We start from the raw sequence: 23,616 nt of genomic DNA, 5'->3' as shown, positions 1-23,616 counted from the left end.
GTTCTACCTCCGGTTCCATTCTGGATTCTTGGAACCTTGGTGCTTTCTAGTGCAGTGGTTCTCAACCTGTGGGTCAGGACCCCAAGAGGGGTCCCCAGATGATGAACTCAACAGTAAACAAACCAACATAAAGCAGGTGTATAGAGGGTATATGCACATTTCTAAAGTGACAATTTGGACTTTTTAATACCTCCAAAATGACAAATTATATATTGGCCAGATTGTCAAATAGTAGAGGCAGAAATTGTGAAAATAGCTGATTTACATGCTCACATGTAGATCAGCTATTTTCACAATAGATAATGCCTCAAAATGTAATGCCTCACTCTTATAGTGCTCGTCAGGGTGGGGGGATCCCCAGTTAAAATATGATTATTTTGTGGGTCGCAGCCTGAAAAGGTTGAGAACCGCTGTTCTAGTGAACCAGCCCACATTTCCACCAGGTTTAAGCAGAACCACTGTAATGAAGGATATGTCATCAACAGTGAAGATGAACTTAGCTTACAAAATCACACATTCAGGTAGGAATGACAAACCACACTTGCTTTTAACAAAGGAACCTGCACTAGAACTTTGAAAGGTGAAACATACACTAGGTAGATATTTCTTGAATTTCTTTCTGATGTTACAGATATTGATAGTTTGCCCAGTTTAATGAGCTCTCACCTCAAGCTCTCATCTCCAGATCCCCAGAACAAAAAGATAGGAAAGAAGTCTTCTGAATGCCAAATAGAATGTGCTTTCATTTTCAAATGTACCCATCATTGTTTTAGGATGTTAATTTTTAGATTTATGAGCATATTGTGCCTCTATACGCTATTCATGAACACTCATTTATAAATATTCACATATATCAGTTTTGTACACTGCCTTGTGAGTAGGGAAATTAATACAAACCTTAAACATTTGTAATATAGGGTTATTTGTAACATCTATTTGACATTAATTAAAATAGCTATGAACTGATATCAGAGCCAGAGGTCTTCCACAACATTCTTATGACACAGGCAGTATATATTGAGAGTCATTGAAGCGCTCATTCACACACACACACACACACACACACACACACACACACACACACACACACACACACACACACACACACACACACACACACATACATAACTGTATTGCCAAAGACCATCATAAATAAACATTTGTGTTGTTCCCAAGTTAGTCAACTCTTGTCAATATTTTGTAAAACGTTCCAAACGTAGCAGATCAACAAGCTCATAATGTGTCTTATTGTGATGTGTTGTCAGCTTGTTTGTATATGAGCCACTTTCAGATTATGTCCTAAAATGGTTAAAGTGTTCCACATTTTGCTGAAGACCCTCTGGAAACTCTTCAAGGACCCCCGGGGGTCCCTCTACCCCACTTTGAGAATAATTGTGGTAGTATTTACTCTCCTCGTCATAACACATCAGAGCTAATGCTCTTCAGCTCATGTTGTGCTGGCTGTGTGAGACTCCAGTCTCTAAGGTCTGTTGTTCATCTTTGTTAGACATAACCCCAGCGATGTCCAGGTGAGCCCAATGACGCGCTGTGACAAATTCTCTCAGGAAGGCAGCTGCTGTACACGCACCACCAGACCTGATGAGATACAGATTCATATAGTTAACACATTAACGGTATATTGCTTTTATGTATATTTCCCCCCTGCCATCACAACTGTTTATCAAGGTGATATGGGTTAGTGATTTGAACTGCCTTATTTCAAACACTAGAGGGCCCCCTGCTGCAATCTGAGTCACCTGCTTGGTTAAACTAGAAGCAGTGCTCTTTCAAGCACAGGTTTCCGCCTGTGCTAGGTCAGGAAGGTTATTGTGGCCTCCTGGTGGCGCTATAATAGGCCAATGTTAAAAGGGTGCCATGTCTTCTTCAGCCTTTAACAGCAATCGGACACTGCATGCATGATTTTATTCCAAAAATGTGTTGTGCAAAAGTCAAAAGCTGGAGGCGCTCTTAACAGGCAAATATGAAAAGGGTGGCACTGTTCCATGACCTAGTGGGAATGTGCGTGCAAAGTTTCACGGAAAGCGAAAGCTGCGTTCATGATTTGATTCATTTTGTTCAAAACTGAGCAATCCTGCCAACTTTGGAAGCCCATGTTAGCCAATTACGATGGAATATGAAATATCTGACAGATCTATCTGACTATAGAGACACTATATTGATTTGTGTGATTATTGGATAAAACCTTTCAAATAGTTTTGAAATATGGTATCAACCAAACTTAGTAGCTGTCTCACCTGTTAGCGTAGCGGCGTTGACGATGGCCCTGGGGTTGAAGGTGTGAGCATAACACAGAGCATCAGCCAAGATCAACCTCCCTTCTGCATCTGTATTATGAACATGCACAGGAGAGACAAAAAAAACTGTTGATCTAAATAACTTACAACATACAAATGAAATGAGTTGAAGATTACATAGCAAGTCTGACAAGAACAGCAAACAGACAGAATGGTGCCACAGATATTCCAAAGAAAGCTTAGATGCACCAGTTGTCTTAGACCATCAGTGGTCACGTCCCACAAGGCTATCAAATGCATTTGGAATCCCATCATTGATCATTTACACATTTGTAGTGGCATTTAACTAGCAGTGAACATCTTAAATGCGCTGTGGCCCACAGCCCACACACACCTGGATGGTTTTACCATTCTAGGCTCTGACTACATCCCCTGGTTTGTTGGCTAGTGGTGGTGGGTTTGGGTTGGATCTACTTGGATCTAACTCATACAAACACATGACAAATAGTCAGCTATAGCACTGTGTGTGTACCTTGTGCAGCTGCCAGTCAGAGTTTGTGAACACTCCAGTTGCTGCAGAGCCCAGAGCGACATCCATGGCCCCTTAGAGAAAGAAGCAGCAGCCATTATTGTCCAACAGTGATTATCCCCAAGTGAGTCGTATTTCAAATATTTTTTTGATGCACCCTCAACAAAACTTAGTAGCTGTCCCAAAAAAACAACAACATTGTAATCATCTCGTTTTGAAACTATAGAGCCCTAACAGGCTCTGTGCATTAATGTAGTCCCGTGTTTCTAGAACAGGGGTTCCCAAACCTTTTGGGCTCAAGGCACCCCTAGAAATGTATCTTTCATCCGAGGCACCCCTACATTACATTCATAATTTTCACTCCCAGCACCTTATGTTCATAGCATATTTTAGTGACTATGTTGCAAGGAAAACATTGAGATAATAGGCATTTTGGCTAGAACTTACTGAAAATAACATTGTATTTCAAGTTTAAAATTATACTAAATATATTTTTTAAGTGTCCAAATAAATTCCAACTATTATCACCCCTGGACTGCTGTCACGGCACCCCAGCGTGCCCCGTCACCCACTTTGAAAACCCCTGTTCTAGAAGGTGGCACCGGTCCGTAACAGGAAACAGGTACTGTATGCCACATTCTGGAAACCCAGGAAATACAGTTGTGCACAGAGGCTAATTTTCCCATGTGTCTCACCTGTTAGCGTAGCGGTGTTGACGATGGCCCTGGGGTTGAAGGTGTGAGCATAACACAGAGCATCAGCCAGGATCAACCTCCCTTCTGCATCTGTATTATCAACCTGCACAGGAGAGACAAATATAAAAAAAACAGTTAATCTAAATAACTTGGACAGACAAATGAAATGAGTTGAAGAACACATAGCATGTCTGACAAGAACAGCAAACAACAGACCTGTAAAAATCCATTACAGCTGGGAATGGTGCCACAGATATTCTGAAGAAAGCTTAGCTTTGCACCAGCCTGTTGTCGTTGACCTGACCATCAGTGGTCACGTCCCACTTGGCTATCAAATGCATTTGGAATCCCATCATTGATCATTCACAAATTAGTAATGGGGTTTAACTAGCGGTGAACATCTTAATTAAACTCATTTACTGCCCCGACCCGAGAATCCTGAGAAAAAGCTGTTGTTTTTCTCTGCCAGGCCCGAGAAAACCGAGAATGTTATATGCTTTAATTGATATAAAACAATCAAAAGTCTGATCTCTGATTTGCGCTGTTTGGTTGCTAAATGCCCCCCAAACAGTGATTCCAATCCCATTTCCAGAAACGGCCATTTCCATTTCCGGTCAGAAAAGGAACGGGGTGCTGTCAAATGGGACATTAGCTTGCTGTGTCAACACAACTAAAGCTAGCTCTGCAAAGTTTGCTTTGATTTGCAAGCGGATCTTTTTGTTTGAAAGCTGTGAACGGCGCGCACACACTGGTGCACGGTCTGTGCACGATCCGTGGCCCACTCACCTGGATGGTTTTACCATTATAGGCTCGGACTACATTCCCTGGTTTGTTGGCTTTTCCACTGGGCATGTTCTCACAGAGGGGAGCTAGACCTGACAGACAGTGAAGACTGAAAAGATAAGCAATCAAGTGAAAAACAATACATAAATAATGCTTGCTATATATAAGGAGGGTGGGCGATTCCTACGACTTCTATGGAGTGGTGGGGACCAAAGTGCAGTGGCGGTGGTCAGCACGGGCGGTGTAGGGTGTCTCAGGTTTTGACACATGAGAGGTGCAGCCTACACTGACTCTATCCAAGGTGCATCATCAGGGTGGACCTACTGGGGTGCATCCAGCCACTCCGACATGTCTCCTTTCCGACATGTCTCCATTCCGACACTAACCCTATCTCTAACCCTAACCCTAAACTCCTACTGTACTTCTTCTGGTGGGGTACTGAGCCTATAGTGCACTGAGTGCCATGGTCCTGATCTTGATGTCCTAGCCCAGTGTTTCTCAAATGGGGGTACGTGTACCCCTAGGGTTACGCAGAGGTACTACAGGGGGGACTTGAGAGAAAATGGAAACATTTTAGTGTTATGTTTAATGATAAAACACTGACACATCTATGTGAACATGCTGCTCCATAAAGCTTTAAACCAAGAAATTAAGTACAAATATTACTGTTACTGAATATAAAACAGGCTTTTACATAAATTATGTCAACATATTGACATAAAAACTGGACCTTTATGTCAGTATTTTCTAATCAAAATGTTGTCGATTAAAGGGGGTAATTATTGGATTCAGCAATCAGGAAAAGGGGTACTGATTACTGAAGCCCAAACAGTTTGAGAACCACTGTCCTAGCCCATGGGAAATGTACAGTATGCAATAAAAGAAAGAAAGAGTCCGCACACCAAATTTGATGTTCCCAATACTTTAGTTTTTACTCAGGTGACGTTTCGAGCCTGGTGGCTCTTTAACTTCCGAAATGTACAGTATGCAACAATAAGTTCTAAATAAGTGGCCTAGCAACATCAGCATTCAGAATTAATTAAAACTTTTCAGCATGAATTACTGCTTTATTTGCAAGTGAAGCTTATTTTATATTGTTGCACTTGTTATAAGTCACTCTTGATAGGATACCATCAGCTAAATGTATCATCTAGCAAATGTAACATTACAATAAAACATAATAACACCCAATACTGCAATTCCACGAAACTCATGAAAGACTATGCAACACTAATTAAACTGTTCATGGTCCTATTATATAGGTAGCCTACTTTACCTGGTGTCAGAAGATGAGTTTGCTTGACATCAGGGTAGGCAACCTTAGGCACGGGTCGGGTGCCATCATTGGCATAGGGGAGGGTGATCATTGGCACTGACACTGGCATAAATGGGGGAAGAGATTTATTATTATAATTATTATTAATAAATATTGAAAAATTCACATTCATTCAAACTGCTAATTATGACTGGGGAGGGAGTATGCTGAAAATAAATACATACATAAATAAAACAAGTAGCCTAAAGGTTGTTATATGGACAATCAAAATGGTATGATATGGCACACTGACTGTCACTAACAAGAAAATGAAAACGTGGCACTTCATTTCAAAAAGGTTGCAGACCCCTGCGATACATCATGCCAGTAGGCACATTAACACTTAGCCCTAGAATGTCTGTGATTAAAACGAGTATTCGTTTGAGGGATTACACAAAGTGTCAATCGACCGAAAATCAGAGACATTCTAGGGCTAATTAACACTAGACTAGATACTTTATTGTAAGTGGACTGATGTTAATGTGTAATGACTGAGCCAACTGAAACATTGTCCAAATGTAACGTTATAGTAATAGTGAATACAACACTGGAGTGACTGGACAGGACAACATACATACATACATGATACATACAGACCTACATCGTAATTTAATTATCTACCTAATTTAATAGGCCTACTGGGGAAACGCCGTTTAATAAACGTAAACTATCTTATCCCAGTAGGTTTGATAAATACAGTTGCACTTACACTGCAGCTTTTATCATGCAGCACTCTGCTGGAAAAGCAAAGGGGACTAGTTGGTTGGTGGTTCGAGGAACAGGCATGTAAAAAGAATAACAACAACAACAATAACACATGCCAGCCAGCCAGGAGAAGTGACGTAACATGAACACTCTGACCAAAAACTAAACAAAAGGATGCACCAGCACCACCTTGTGGCACCATCTGGCATTGCATTAACTGACCGTATTGACATCTCACACACACACACACACACACACACACACACACACACACACACACACACACACACACACACACACACACACACACACACACACACACACACACACACACACTTGCAATACAGATTTCCATAAAAACGAGAAAACAACTGCCCACTGAAAATAAATCTCGGGCGAATTAAAAAACGTAACGGGATCTCACGCGATTTCGGGTCTGTTGAACGCACGTTTCTCTGATTGGCCAACCCAAACCTGTCGGCCTCGTTGATTGGTCAACCGCTGTGCGGCTGGTCAATAATAAGTAGAGCGCGACTTTGAAACTCTTCAGTGTTCACTGAACCTTCAGCGCGACACTCCACTCCTGTTCCACTACCACGGATCAGTTGTTTTTCTTTCGATCATCATCAACCCTAACCTTCAACTGCCATTCATCATCATCATCATCATCATCATCCTCCTCCTCATCCTCATCCATCATCATCACATCGACTTCACTGCACCTGTTCTTCCAAACAACGTTCCAGTTCCAGAGACTTTGGGCAGCAGTTTGAACGTTAACCGCCAGTTTCCATCATCATGGGTCAGTGTGGGAGCAGAGCCCGTCGGTCCAGCAGCCACAGGACCACCGCCAGCACATCACCTCACCTGCTACCGTTCATCCAGGTGGAGTTCCAGAACGGTACGTTCAGGCCGGTTTGCACGTTCGTCGACGTCGTCGAGCTCCAGCAGCAGCAGGTGCATTGCTCCCCCGTCCAAGACCTCGAAGAGGACGACGAGTGGGACTGGGATGAGGATGAAGGTTATGGCTCCCTGCAGAAACCCAGAGGACCCCAGCCAGAGCCAACTAAGATCCCCACCCCTGCAGTCTGTGAATACCTGCAGTCATTCAACTGCAAAGACACTTTAAACGTGCTGTATTTGGCCAAACAGCTGCACACACCATCATCATCGGCGGTCACTCTCAGTCGGCGATGACTGTCCTTTTCTGGGGCAGTGTGGACAAAGGAATGTAAGTGGTGATGGGTTTGGTGGACTTGGACCTGCTTGGTCACACGCACGCACGCAAACACACACACACACACACACACACACACACACACACACACACACACACACTAAAATACCACATACTGTAGTCCACCATAATTGTAAATAGTACATTTTCGACTTTTATTACCATTGTATTATTGTATTATTATTGCTGTTTCTGTAAATAAACATTTTTGTATATATAGTCTATCATTCATCACATTGTATTACTATTTTATATTGTATTATTGTTGTTTCTGTTATATATATATATGTTTGGTATAAGGTAAGGTTTTTGTGTAAATAAATTTATCCTGTAGATATCCTATCAGTTGTGTCCTGTTCAATTCATTCACAGTTCTCATTGTTTCAGAGTATGTAAAACTTCTAATAAAACAGCTCAGGTGTTCGACACAATTTTGGTTCTCATACAGTATATATTTGACACATTGAGGCCTAAACACAAATTTAGCAAATAGCCTGAGAGGGAAGGAAAGTCTATAATCATCACAACTAAGAAGTCCTTCAGGTAGGGGTGGATGATATGGAAAAATACAATATCACAATATTTTTCCAAGCTGTATCACAAATCTTATCTCAATTATTTTTCATGTTGGTTTTTATGGTTAATTCTCAAGTTACTTAACAGTACAACCACCTACAAGGTAACAAAACCTAAAAGAAAAGGGAATAACAGACATTTTAGACCAGTGGTCCTCAATGTGGGGTCCTGGGATTTGACCCTTACAAGTAAGTAACTCTGACAGTATACAAATAAAACCAAATAGAATAGACCCTTACGGGTCCGGTTGGTTTCATTTGTATAGTGTCAGAGTTAAGGGGAGACCTTGACATTTTAAAGTTTGAGAACCACTGATTTAGACCAAAATGCAGGTGGATTCTGGATTCTGCAATTAATGAAACTAATTAGTTATTAGTAGTCCTTGTCAGTTCAAACTTTGGCAGTGCAAAGCAAGGGTCAAAACTGATAATTTCTACCTGGTGGAAGAACGTTATTTAGGAGATATGCAAAAATATAGACATGATCTAGGCTACTCATGATTATGATTGTGGTCAAGCACTTTCATTGTCATAATTAAATTACATTTGAAGAACAGCAAGGATATACAACTATTAAGCTTTTAACTAACATCAACATGTACAGTACACTGATTTCTGTACTGTTACAATAGTTATTGTAGTAAATTATACGCTTTTTCCACCAAGATAACTTTGGTTCTACTGTAGCACCGGTTCCATTCTGGATTCTTGGAACCTTGGTGCTTTCTAGTGCAGTGGTTCTCAACCTGTGGGTCAGGACCCCAGATGATGAACTTAATGTGCAACATTGTTTCTTTTTCTTTTTTTTACCCAACAGTAAACAAACTAACATAAAGTCTAAATGTATAGAGGGTATATGCACATTTCTTAAGTGACAATTTAAGGACCTTTTAATACCTCTAAAATGACAAATTATATATTGGCCAGATTGTCAAATATTACAGGCAGAAATTGGGGAAATAGCAGATTTACATATAGATCTGCTATTTTCACAATAGAACTGTGTTATACAAAATGCAATGCCTCAGTCTTAATAGTGCTCGTCAGGGTGGGGGGTCCGGGGTCCCCAGTTAAAATATGATTACCGGTATTTTGTGGGTCGCGGCCTGAAAAGGTTGAGAACCGCTGTTCTAGTGAACCAGCCCACATTTCCACCAGGTTTAAGCAGAACCACTGTAATGAAGGATATGTCATCAACAGTGAATATGAATTTAGCTTACAAAATCCCACACATTCAGGTAGGAATGACAAACCACAATTGCTTTTAACAAAGGAACCTGCACTAGAACTTTGAAAGGTGAAACATACACTAGGTAGATATTTCTTGAATGTCTTTCTGATGTTACAGATATTGATAGTTTGACCAGTTCAATGAGCTCTCACCTCAAGCTCTCATCTCCAGATCCCCAAAACAAAAAGATAGGACAGAAGTCTTCTGAATGCCTGTTGCCAAATAGAATGTGCTTTCATTTTCAAATGTACCCATCATTGTTTTAGGATGTTTATTTTTAGATTTATGAGCATATTGTGCCTCTATACTCTATTCATGAACACTCATATATAAATATTCACATATATCAGTTTTGTACACTGCCTTGTGAGTAGGGACATTAATACAAACCTTAAACATCTCTAATATAGGCTTTATTTGTAACATCCATTTGACATTAATTCAGATAGCTGTGTATAAAAATGTGTCTTATTGTGATGCGTTGTCAGCTTGTTTGTATATAAGCCACTTTCAGATTATGTCCTAAAATGGTTAAAGTGTTCCACATTTTGCTGAAGACCCTCTGGGAACCTCTTCAAGGACCCCTGGGGGTGCCTCTACCCCACTTTGAGAATAATTGTGGTAGTATTTACTCTCCTCATAACACATCAGAGCTAATGCTCTTCAGCTCATGTTGTGCTGGCTGTGTGAGACTCCAGTCTCTAAGGTCTGTTGTTCATCTTTGTTAGACATAACCCCAGCGATGTCCAGGTGAGCCCAATGACGCGCTGTGACAAACTCTCTCAGTAAGGCAGCTGCTGTGCACGCACCACCAGACCTGATGAGATACAGATTCATATAGTTAACACATTAACAGTATATTGCTTTTATGTATATTTCCCCCCTGCCATCACATCTGTTTATCAAGGTGATATGGGTTAGTGATTTGTACTGCCTTATTTTACTCAAACACTAGAGGGCCCCCTGCTGCTATCTGACAGTGCTCAGAGTCAGTGTGTGTTGAGCTACATACCGGTTGTACTTGCCAATGTTAGAGTCACCTGCTTGGTTAAACTAGAAGCAGTGCTCTTTCAAGCACAGGTTTCCGCCTGTGCTAGGTCAGGAAGGTTATTGTGGCCTCCTGGTGGCGCTATATTAGGCCAATGTTAAAAGGGTGCCATGTCTTCTTCAGCCTTTAACAGCAATCGGACACTGTATGCATGCTTTTATTCCAAAAATGCTGGAGGCGCTCTTAACAGGCAAATATGAAAAGGGTGGCACTGTTCCATGACCTAGTGGGAATGTGCGTGCAAAGTTTCACGGAAAGCGAAAGCTGCGTTCATGATTTGATTCATTTTGTTCAAAACGGAGCAATCCTGCTAACTTTGGAAGCCAATGTTAGCCAATTAGGATGGAATATGAAATATCTGACAGATCTATCTGACTATAGAGACACTATATTGATTTGTGTGATGTTTGGATAAAACCTTTCAAATAGTTTTGAAATATGATATCAACCAAACTAGTAGCTGTCCCAAAAAAACAAACAAACATTGTAATCACCTCGTTTTGAATCTATAGAGCCCTAACAGGCTCTGTGCATTAATGTCTAAGTTGGCATATCGGTTTCCTGTTGTGGTTCATCAGCTATTGGGAAGTGAACCGGAAACAGGTGCTGTATGCCACATTCTGGAAATCCAGGAAATAGCCTCTGTGCACAGAGGTTAATTTTTCCATGTGTCTCACCTGTTAGCGTAGCGGCGTTGACGATGGCCCTGGGGGGAGAGTGTTTTCCGCTGGTGATTCAGTCAGAGTGTATCAAAGGGTGCGTTCGTAAATGCGCACCGGGTGTGGTTAGGGTTAGGGGTTATGGTTAGGTTTAGGCATAGTTTTACTGAGGTTAAGGTTAGGGTTAGGCATAGTTTTACTGAGGTTAGGGTTAGGATTAGGGTTAGGTTTAGGCACTCACTACACTGAGCACACACCATGTGCACATTTCCGAACGCACCCTTTGATACGCTCGGACTGAAACACCAGTAGAAAACACCATCCCGGCCCTGGGGTTGAAGGTGTGAGCATAACACAGAGCATCAGCCAAGATCAACCTCCCTTATGCATCTGTATTATGAACATGCACAGGAGAGACAAAAAAAACTGTTGATCTAAATAACTTACAAAATACAAATGAAATGAGTTGAAGATCACATAGGAAGTCTGACAAGAACAGCAAACAGACAGAATGGTGCCACAGATATTCATTCCAAAGAAAGCTTAGATGCACCAGCCTGTTGTCTTTGACCATCAGTGGTCACGTCCCACAAGGCTATCAAATGCATTTGGAATCCCATCATTGATCATTCACACATTTGTAGTGGCGTTTAACTAGCAGTGAACATCTTAAATGCGCTGTGGCCCACACACACCTGGATGGTTTTACCATTCTAGGCTCTGACTACATCCCCTGGTTTGTTGGCTTTTCCACTGGGCATGTTCTCGCAGAGGGGAGCTAGACCTGACAGAGACAGAAAAGACAAGCAATCAAGTGCAAAACACCTAAGTTTGTTCCTTCAAAATTTCAGGGTTGAAAAAACGTTGCATAAATAATGCTTCAGTCCTTGCCTGACGTCCATATGGTTATCGAAATATTCACTGTCTGTTTGTCGTTGATGAGGCACAACAAAGAAAAGCACACAGCAGGGGGTTTGTGCCATCAGTCTCACCGATAATGTTGACTGGCAGCTTGAGGGCTGCTGCCATGACGATGGAGGCCCACACAGAGGATGGCTTCAGGGAGATTCCACCACTGTAAGGAAGAAGAAATCAATGTGAAAAATGACTGACTGTCAATAATAGAAGAGTGTGTACATCTGGAAGAATCTATATTTTACACCCATTTCCAAAGCCACATACAGTATGTCAGTCCTGTATGTCCATGTGCTTATCTGTAGGCCTGTGTTAATCGTTTCTCATGTACTGACCCAACACGAGAATCCAGAGAAAAAGCTGTTGTTTCAGGCCGCCAGGCCTGAGAAACCCTAGAATTTAATATGCTTTAATCGATATAATACAATCAAAAGTCGGATCGCCGATCGGACGTTTCTAAGTACTCCAGAGACAGTGCTTCTGGTTGGGAGCGGAAACCGGAGACAGATATGCTTTTTTGGGGGGCGGGACAACAATGCAATGGAGATGTCACTCCAATGCACAGCTTCATTGTTTACGCTGCTAGCTGGCGAGTGCAGAAATGCTCGCATGGATTATCATGAGGTGTGATGTTTTCGAGAGCTGACAACAGCATGCTCGCAGAAGGTAAATAAATCGTGGCAGGCAACCCCGATAAACACTGCTTTTTTAATGGCAGTAAATGAGTTAATGTTGTTAATGCATAACGTGCCAAAGGCAACGCTCTATGTATGAACTAGTACCAACTATGTACTATGGTTTACCTGTCCAAAGGTGATATCCTTGTAGCAGGGTGTGTGGGGGCTCATCTGAGCCTTTAGACAAGCTGAGAAATGCTCCCGTTTCCTGCTCCTCTATCCAGGCCTGACCCCTGAAAAGATACACAACTTAATCATCGTCTGCAGAAACTCTATTCAGGACACTGTAACAGACTGTATTACATCTGGTAAATGTACATCACATGAAAACACTTAATTTAATTAAATAATTAATTCTTCACATTAAATGTCCAATACTGACCTCCTCCTGTGGACTATGACTCGGTCAGTATGTTATGTACATGGATTAATCAGGATTAATATCATCTCACGATTGAAAATGTTTGTATGGCCACATCCTAATGTGTGATTTGTGGATCATCGGTATTGTAATTGCTTAGCAGACATAGTCCACATGCCAGCTCTGACAGTGTGATAAAACTGGGACCTGAAACGGTTCCAAATGTGATGGATCCGATTCCTGGTTCCTCTATGTTGAATCCAGTTCCACTTCCACCCAATTCATCCAGTTCCGGATCCCAACCCTTATAATGCCAGTTATTGGACCACTCACTCTTGTCTTTGTGGTTCTTGTACAGCACCAGGTCACTAGGCAGGTCTTCAGTCATGGCCAAGGGACAACAAGCTACCACCTCCTTGATGGCATTGACGCTACACATGTCATAATGTCATAAGGATGGCATCAGGTACACTTGTAAATTAAAAAGCTTATGGTTATGCATTTCAGAACAGCCAATGTGTCTAATTTCCCTTCACATTTCAATGCATTCTATCAATTAGAAGGTTATTATAATAAGACACTATTTGCAGTAGGGCTGTCCCATCATAGTCGAATAATGGGTCAATATGGTCTTAGTCCATCACAACATTTTTTATGCCTTTTCAATAATGAACAAATTATTTCTTTAAACATTATGCGCACATCTCATGTAAAATCTAGATATGACCCTTATGTTATATTAAATTGGTCTATATAAGGCCAATGCACATTGTGAAATCAACTTTAGTTCAGTTCTCTGATTGTATGCAGCAAACAATTTTCCAAACAAATTAACTAATTGTTTAGTTGACATTAATGTCGACTAAGATGACTGGTGACAATTAAAACAGACCTATACAGAGTCACAAAGTTGTTGGCAATAGTCATGATCACAGGTCTGACGGTCGGCAGAAGTAGAAATAAATACACAGCATTAGATTATAATGCTTATGTCAAGTGCACTTTGGTTAGTTGTAGGGGTGCAACGGTTTACGGTATAAAACCGAACCCTACGGTACGCCCTGCACGGTACCCGAACCGTACGCCTTCATGTGAACCGCGGTCTTTTTGTGTTTGCAAATGAATTAATTTCTTACAGCTGGACAGCCACTGTGCATCGTGCACAAGACAATCTCCACTAAACCCCGCTACGCAAGTAAACACGCACTAATGTCCCATCACCGTAGCCCTCACCCCCACCTACTCTGTAACAAGAGCCGACATTCACACTCGCAGCAGAGCAAAGCAGTTGAGTCCTCACAGAGACAGAAAAACAAAACGAAGCCAGTCTTGCTAGTCGCTAAGCTGTGCAGTGCGGAGCGCATAGTTGTTGTAACATGGAGAACAAGTCCAGGAGAAATCTGCTTGTTGTTGTTAGTCCCATACATCATTACAGTCTGTTTTAGACTGACCATAGCAGGCAGCGTTAGCAAGCAACAAAGCCAAACGTAGCGTAGCCCCAAGGCAGAGTGTCAGACACCCGCTAGCCTCACTGACTGACTGAGTGGAGGAGCAACGCCTGGTGAGTGTTGTTGCCATGTCTGATTATTATAAGCCACATTGAGCTTGATTTTATGTAAAGTTGCTTGTAGGCTAAATAATGGTGGATGCGGTGGTGAGCTTGTAGATCGGCTTGGCCACTTTCAAATAGCCGACGTGTATAGGTTTAACGACCTCACGTGGCCTATATTCAATTATTTAAGCATTGTTTTCATAGATCTGGTTGCTTATTCCTCTCGCAAAGTTTGGCAACACAGTGAACACACCCGTCTATTTTGGTTATAGTAATGAAAACTTACAGAGGCTATTTGCTCAAGCTTGTAGCCTACTATAGTATCTCTTGTTGTGTGCAAAACAATTTGTTCATAAATAAAGCACTTTGAAACTGAAGACGATGGCCAATATTGATGATAATGATAATAGAAAAGAAAATAATTTTCCCCCTTTTTATTTTATTTTATATTATTATTATTATTTAACCCACCTTAAGGCTAAGAGGCACTGTCATAATTCAATTTGCTTAGAAGCAAAATAAAAATAGATTTTTGGAAAGTCTTTTTTTTTAATGCAAAACACGCACCGAACCGTACCGAAACCGTGACCCCAAAACCGAGGTACGAACCGAACCGTGGGCTAAACGAACCGTTGCACCCCTAGTTAGTTGGACTTTCATATGTGTGTACTGTATGTGTATATATACAGTACGGTGTCCCATCATGTATATTATAAATTGATATTACTGTACCTCGGGAGGCACTAGCTGGTAGGTCGACAGGGAGGCACACAGGAGGATCTTCGTCACATCTGGCAAGGAAATACATTTTACAAATGTTTACACCCGTCGCTGCATTCATACAAGCAGAAAAACAGGATTTACAAACAGACGATAAGTTGTGATGTGTTTTGAGCTTATGGACATACTACAGTATTTTTGTTATTTTGGGAAAATGTTTGCCTGTAATGCCATAACCAAAATAGGAACACCAGATTGAAAGCTGTTAACAGCGAGACCGAGTTTTCCTTCCATTAACGGAATGGAGCAGGAATTGTCTTGAGAGAGCAGGGAGTGGAAATGCTGAAACAAAAGCATGTTTGTTTGATGCTAAAAAAAAGAAAACTCCACAGCTCCTCCACTAAAAATCCAAAAACTGTGGATTGATGAGAAAAGGGAGGTTTGAACTGTGGAGTTAGTTGGGGGAAATCCATATTGGAAAGCCATATATATATTGGGGAGTGCATTCCACTGGGTTTGGGTAGCAAAATGTTTAATTTCAAGATGATATTTGGTTAGAATTTTCTTTTATGTTCATTTTGGCATCTCTTCTAAACAAAGCGTCACCATTTTGTTTCTACATACTTTCTTTACAGGTACTTTCCGTACCTGGAGCAGCACACCAAAACAATATGGCAGCGTCGCTTCCACCAATTTCTGGCTGACAAGTAACAAACTAACTAGCCTAGTCGAGCCGGACTCTTCTATGGACACACTTTACGTGTGTGTGTGTGTGTGTGTGTGTGTGTGTGTGTGTGTGTGTGTGTGTGTGTGTGTGTGTGTGTCTTACTGTCAGATAGCTGAGCCTCTCACTGAAGTCAACCATTTCACCTCACGCTCCGATTGTTATGGTCTATCTTCAGAATGGCTCCCACACCCGAGTCCTGACTGGAACGCCACAGAACATGTGTTCAGAGGACACGCCTGTCAGACAAAAGGGAGAGCAAGAGTGACCAAACAGCACAGAAACTATTAACACAACCAAGACAACTAGACAACACACAACAATTAATACGTCTGTCTTCACTATCATGTTTATAGCAGATAGCTAAATACTTTTGTATTATTTTATTTTATGTTTTGAGAACATATATTATATTGTGATGTGCCCCCTTTCGGTAACATAGTATGTTTTTTTCTTTCCTAGGGCTTATTTCTGGCTACAGTAAATATATAGTGGTATGATGTTGTTATAACATTTTGGGGGAAACTGACTATTATGTCATGTTTTTGAAAAATAATATAGAGGGTATATGCACATACACCATTTTATTCTACTTCCGGGTGTCTTTCGACTTCCTTCACAGGTGTTACTGATGATACTAATTAAGGCTCTGTTTGATTTATTGTACAGCGGTTCTTTAATTTCAAGGACCCCCATAACTCTGTACAAATGGAATCAACATTTGATTCCATTTGTACACTCTCAGAGTTACGCACCTGTATGGGGACATTTGGAACCCACTCAAGGCCACTTTGAGACCCACTGGTGTAGCAGAGTGTTTCCAGTGAGCCAACAAGCACAATAGCTGCACCCTGACTCTGTTTGACCAGAATGGAACAGAGCCTTAATTAGTATCATCAGTTACACCTCTGAAGGAAGTCAAAAGACACCCGGAAGTAGAACAAAATGGCATATGTGCATGGGATGGTGTTTTCCTCTGGTGTTTCAGTCCGAGTGTATCAAAGGGTGCGTTCGGAAATGCGCACCGGGTGGACTGCGCGGGCGTTTATCGTGGGCTTGCCCAGGCCTTACGGCCTGGGCATAAATATAACGATTGCATTCACCACGGCTTCGTAACTCGCGCGGCCGGCCCTGGCCCAAGGTCCGCTGGCCTTCGCGCCGCTTGCAATGTCGTGGACAATAAAACGAGCGCACCCTTTGATACACTCGGACTGAATCACCAGTAGAAAACACTCTCTCATATGTGCATATACCCTTATGTTGTCTGTGAGCAAAAGCACATATTTGATGACCGTGATGCTCATGCATTAGTGTGAAGTAAAGAAAAATAAATCCCACCCAGTGTGAAGTGAATGGTGCCCTTTATGAGTTCATTTCATTAAGCGTCCCGTGATGCTTGTGGGATGGACATACATACTTACAGACAAAACCAGATGTAGCAGCGGTTAACACCGCTCAAACATGAAGAGCAGCTTCCTAAAGTGACTGAGAACGTCAATGCACTGCAGTACATAATCAGAACAATAGTATATCGACAATGACTGTACATAGAGAGGGATGTTGTTATAGTAGGGATGCTGTGCATACAGCCCTCATTACAAAGTAAAGTGCACATTTCACATTCAGTGTTTCACAAACCACCTAAGCACTGGTCTACAGAGAAACAGGCCTAAATGCTTGACCCTACAGACGGTGTCGCCACCATGGTAACAATGCCCAACTGACATCAACAAAGCCCAACTGACATCAATGACTGACATCACTACAATGCCCAAAGAGGAGCATGACATCACAGACTGGCCTGGACACGGAACACCATATATGGGCATATATATATATATATATATATATATATATATATGGAGTGCCAGCCAGACAGACAGATAATGATGATGATGATGAGATAACTGATCTCTCAGTGAATCAGAAACCCTGGAGGATCAGAGTCCAGCTGGACTGGGACAGAGGACAGCTGTCCTTCCCTGATCCTGATTCTAACACACACCTTCACACACTTTCACTGAGACACTGTTTCCATTCATTTTTAATGGCCATTATGATGGTCCATCTCTGAAGATGTTACCAGGGAAGATCTGTATCACTCTGGAAAACCAGTTAGAAACGTCAAGCCTCCAAAAAAAAGCCTACATAATATTATTATTGTTAATTAAGGGGTCTCCATGGTAATCAGAAGATATTTGTTTATGACATTAACTATTAATTTACCAAATGTTTGTCCGTCTGACCGTCTGTCTGCATGCTGACATCAATGATACTAAACAGTGTCACCACCATGGTAACAATGTCCAACTGACTTCAACAATCACCAACTGACATCACTACATTGCCGAAATTTGGAGATGACATCACAGACTGGCCTGGAACGGGCACCGGTCTGGGTTCTCCAACATTACTTCTGAGACTCCTACGTTCAATCCCTCATCACACTCCCCAGGCACAGGACTACCTGTATATCTGAAATGAACTTTAGGTGAATGATTCTGCTCTCTGACCCTGCCACTGTCCATGGTGCTGAATCTGTCAAACCAGAGAGAATTAGCCCTTCACTATGCTGCCCCTACCAATAAGCTTTTGTCCAATGCTAGCTTAATAACTTCCTGCTTGCCAAGGCTGGGAGGGGCATAGTGAAGGGCTAATTTAGGAGGGTGAGACTGCTTTTAAGGTTTATTTACACCTCAGCTGTTTTTAACTTAAGGAAATATGGATATGTTAAAGCGATTCATTTCAGTTTTCATTAATTGACATGACTGAAATAACTTGTCATGATAAGAATTTATATTTATGAATTTCAGTTATTAATAAATACATGTGTAGGGCTGTCACGATATGACATTTTACATGACGATTAATTGTCACCCAAATAATTGGCGATTAACGATTTAATTGTGTATTTGTCGTTGATAATTACATTTCTGTTTGGCTTTTAGGCTTTGAAGTTGCATATGGTAGATATGACACATAACCTAAATATACAAATACATTACTGACATATTTGACAACTTACTACTTAAAAAATAACATTGATAGTGGAAATAGCCGATCTACAAGCTCACAACGCGTCGCGATGCGACGCGTTGTGAGCTTGTAGATCTGCTATTTCCACTATTTCTGAAATTTTTCAACATTCACGATTATGACGATTATGACAAAATAATTGCGATAATGTCAAATAATCACGATTAGACGATTATGTAATAATTGTGACAGCCCTATACATGTGTACATATGGTGAATACAGGTAAAGTGGGACCATTTTATATTCTCTCATGTATATGTGTAGGCCTACCGGGTTAGATAATATAGCCACAAGGATAACAACCAGATTTCCAGCCTGTCATGACTAATCAGTCACTCCCACAAACATTCTATCTCTTCTTGAATGTTTGTGACAGACTGACAGTGACAGTGATAGTTTGACTTGAGCCAGGTGAAGCTGCTTAGATCAACCATCCCACATAGTAGGCCTACACATATACATATCCCTAACCCTAACCATAACCCTAAACTCTATGGAAGTGTTGCCACTCTGACAATAAGAAGTCACTGTCGGAATGGAGACATGTCCGAATGGAGAGCACCCCCCCCAGATGCTGAGGGAAGGTGGACAGCTGCTGCTGATAGCAGTGTGCAACCTGAAATAATTACAATCCATGATTCTAAAGCTTTGACATACAACACTAGACCAGTGCTTCTCAACCTCTTCAGGCCATGACCCCCAAAATAATCATATTTTAACTGCCCCCCCCCCCCCCCCCCCCCCGCCCCAGCATTAAGAGTTGAGGGCTTGAGGCATTACATCTTGTATAACACACTTCTACTGTGAAAATAGCAGATCTACATGAGGCGCTGTGAGCATGTAGATCAGCTATGTTCACAATTTCTGCCTCTAATATTTAACAATATTGGCCAATGTTTAATTAGTCAAGTCCTTCAATTGGCATTTTAGAAATGTGCATTAACGCTCTTGTTTACTTTTGAGTGAGAAAACAATGTTGCACATTGAGTTAATCATCTGGGGACCCCCCAAAATAATTTGGGGGTCCCGACCCACAGGTTGAGAACCACTGCACTAGACCACTTATCCCTTGATACACGTTTTCTCTAGCAAACCAATCTACAATGTAAACACATTTATTTCACATAGAGTACACAAATGGAACCAAATGGACCCTTACCGTCGGATCCAGTGTTCTACCACACACCCACCTGTACTGTGCAAAGAACAACACCAGATCTGCCAGTAATTGTGTAGCGGAAATAGCGGTTAGCTGTTAGCATCGTAACGGTTACGTCGGTTAGCTACTTAGCATTAGCATCTGTTCGAATGTTCGCTCTTTAGCTCGGGGGGGCGTGTCACATATTCCCGTTGCTGACGTAGCAAAACGGACGACGCGCTCATTGGACGCGACTTTGTGTAGGGATGCACGCGCGGCGCGCTCATTGGACGGACGCGCGTCGTTTGAAACACTGCGTCGCCTATAAATCCCAGACGGACTTTGAAGAGCGTGTCATTCAGTGTCGGAGCGTTGAGGAGACAAGACAAAACTTCACTGGATTACCACTACCTCTCAACAGAAGAACTGTCTTCGGTGAAGAACATGTCTGCACTTGCAGAGATCTACATTGACAACAACAACAACAAGGCGGCAAACAACATGGCAAACAGACCACAACTGACCGTTGGATCTTGTGTGGGCTGCATCAGAGTCCTCCCGGGGGTCTGGGAGAACTTCAGGGGGAGATCGAGGATGAGGCTGCCGGCGCACTGCGTCAGGACCCCGGCGTCAGGAGGACTGGTGACGCGCAAACTGCCACAGAGGAAGCCAGGCAGCGGTAGTACACCCAGGGGAAGAAAGAGGCTTGCCACCTGCGACGTGGACACACTACGGCGCGACATTGGAGACACTGCTCCTCAAGTCGCTCCCTCCACTGTTCCAGAACAAGCAGCAGACATTTCCATCACAATCAAGGACATTGATGCAGGGGACTCGGACATGCCAGAGCGATGTTCTGAATATGTCAAAGACATATATGCGCATCTGATGGTGCTCGAGGTGCAACAGGCTGTGCGACCCGGGTATCTGAAGGGCGGCGACATCACGCCCCACATGCGAGCTCTCCTAATCTCCTGGATGATAATGCTTCGTTCCATATTCCATCTGCACCAGGAGACGCTGTATCTGTCGGTTGCCATCTTCGACCGTTTCCTGTCAGTTATGCCGGTTTCACGAAATATGCTCCAGCTCGTTGGTGTCACTGCCATGCTGCTGGCCACAAAGTACGAGGAGTTGTCGTGGGGCGGAGACACACCAGGGGTCCGGGACTTTGCCAACATCACAGACAACACCTACACAGCCGCTAGCATTAAACAGATGGAGAGGATCATGCTGCAGTCCCTCAACTTCGATCTGGGGCGTCCGCTGCCCTTGCACTTCCTCCGGAGAGCGTCCAAGGCTGCAGGCTCTACTGCGGAGATGCACATGCTGGCCAACTACCTGATGGAGCTGACTCTTCTCGACTACGACTTGGTTCACTACCGGCCGTCAGAGATCGCCGCCGCTTCCCTGTTCCTCTCCCAGCTGCTGCTGCTGGATGTGGATGGTCGGTCATGGACTCCTACAGAGCAGCACTACACCACGTATGACGAGGCTCACCTAAAGCCGATCGTGCGACACCTAGCCAAGAATGTTGTGGCCGTCAACCAGGGGAAAGCAGAGCTGCAGGTGGTCAAGAAGAAGTACGCTGGGATCAACTTCATGAACATTTCTCTCCTACCTGAACTGCAGTCTCCTGCCGTGAACAACCTGGCTGCTCTCTGCTGGACAACGTCCCAGTTGAAGGACTGCCTTCCATTGTACGGATGACGTAATTTAAATGTCACTTTTTAAAAGAGACCTGATTATCAGACTGAATATGCGTGGGCAGAGTCTATGGTCTAAATCCAGGAACTCTTTACTTACTTTGGTTGAAAGGATTACCCCAAAGGTTTGTACTAATATTGTATTGTTGTTTTCCATGTATCCATAGCATTCCATTATGGTCTTATTATGCAAATATCTATATTAAATTATGTAAATATTATGTAAATACTCATTTATTCAAGCATTCATTTAATAAAACATTTTTTGTGTGATTAACATCGTTTGTTATTGTGGAATTACTCTTCTCTATCTGAAACATATCGTAATAATAGGGATTGACATATTGCAAGTAAAGTAGGCTAATAATGGGTGGCATAAACAGCATGTGAAAATGTTATTGGAGGATGCTGTGTTTGAAGCAATCGCATAAGGTTAAGTGCAAAAAGAGCACAAAACATTGGAGGTCAGATTTGCATATTGGTCTGTGCTTTTCCAAAATTCATGGTTACTCATTTGCAATGTATTCATTTGAACACATAGGCCTGACTGTACGTTGACATTGAAATAAACTCTGCACAGAGTATTGATATTATTATTATTACACTATTAATTATTATTGCATAACTTTGATCCTGGTTACAAAATTATGCTTTCAAACGAGGAGAGACACTGGAGGGAAATACAATATAACTTGTCCTGTATACACACTCATAGCCATCTTCAAGTCAAAGTTTAGTTACTTTACACCACTGCCGTTACACAACATCACATGGAAATTTACAGAATGATAAACTGCCTTAGCAATACCAATATCCCCACTTTGCTGCATATCAAATTAGATAAATTAGTCCCTTAGGTGAAAATTAGTTTTCTTCACCTATACTAATCAAGAGCCCTATTTTTCCAATGTTTATCATATACAGCCAAAATACGTTGTATTTTCACTATCACGTATTACAAGATTTGAAAATATCATTTGTACAGAAAATAGTTATATGCAATGATGAAGTGCCCCCAATCATAAAATGTGTGTAACTGACTTCCTGGATTTGGCTACTTATTGAAAATGTGGATATTCAATTCAAATATGAAACACATGTGTGTGGGTGTTTGTGTGTGTGGTTTCCAAAGTACTTTTATAGAATATCTTAACATTACTATTATGTACTGGCCTCAGTCCAAAAACTGCATTTGGCAGTATTGTATCTCATCTCATACAGCACAGCAAAGTATAGAAAACAAATCGATCAAAAACCTTCTGTCAGTGTTTGTACTTTTAAGTGATGGGCCTCCCAACACTATGCATTAGAACATGTTGCAAATAAATGGTGGAAATAGTCAGTGGCAGGTGGCACAAAAGTCAGAATGCTAATTTTAGTTTAATTTAAGTGATTCATATTAGACAAACTAACTGACAAGGATGGGGATTTTGAGTAGCTGTAGCTCCCTATCCAAGGCTATGCCGTTTATACTGTAGTTAGAAAGGAGCCAGTAACACCAGGATAGAGACTTGTGCTGGAAATACAAACCCATTTGCAACAAAAGTAAATGTAGTATACTAAAGTAAAGCGGTGGCACGGGTGGGTGGAAACATAGTCATGATTGCAGACCTTCATTGGGAATGACATCAAAACACAGAACGAGGACAAGAACACAAAATAGACCAGTAAGACTCCCTAATCGGGAGATAAGCGACCGTTGGTCGCTTATCTCCACAAATATCACAACCTCCACCTCTCACGTCATACGGGTA

General features: G+C 41.9%; 2 protein-coding genes across 2 annotated transcripts; one reads left to right on the top strand and one right to left on the bottom strand.

Annotated features, from left to right (window-relative positions):
• Window positions 1–1,442: 1,442 nt before the first annotated feature.
• Window positions 1,443–20,602, bottom strand: LOC308288007 (cytosol aminopeptidase-like; the record flags this gene model as incomplete). The annotated part of the gene is made up of 9 exons (XM_080729353.1): window positions 1,443–1,596; window positions 2,256–2,284; window positions 2,788–2,858; window positions 3,480–3,582; window positions 4,266–4,354; window positions 12,025–12,107; window positions 13,312–13,416; window positions 16,128–16,184; window positions 20,568–20,602. 9 exons carry the CDS (start codon window positions 20,600–20,602, stop codon window positions 1,443–1,445), a joined length of 726 nt encoding a protein of 241 aa, XP_080585479.1.
• Window positions 20,601–21,866, top strand: LOC308288005 (G2/mitotic-specific cyclin-B2-like; the record flags this gene model as incomplete). The annotated part of the gene is made up of 1 exon (XM_080729351.1): window positions 20,601–21,866. The coding sequence occupies one exon, from the start codon at window positions 20,601–20,603 to the stop codon at window positions 21,864–21,866; it is 1,266 nt and encodes a 421-aa protein (XP_080585477.1).
• Between the last annotated feature and the right edge of the window lie 1,750 nt (window positions 21,867–23,616).

Source organism: Nannobrachium achirus (assembly GCF_963921795.1).
Source record: "Nannobrachium achirus genome assembly, chromosome: 7".
Lineage (NCBI taxonomy): Eukaryota > Metazoa > Chordata > Actinopteri > Myctophiformes > Myctophidae > Nannobrachium > Nannobrachium achirus.
This window is presented reverse-complemented; position numbering and strand designations above follow the sequence as displayed.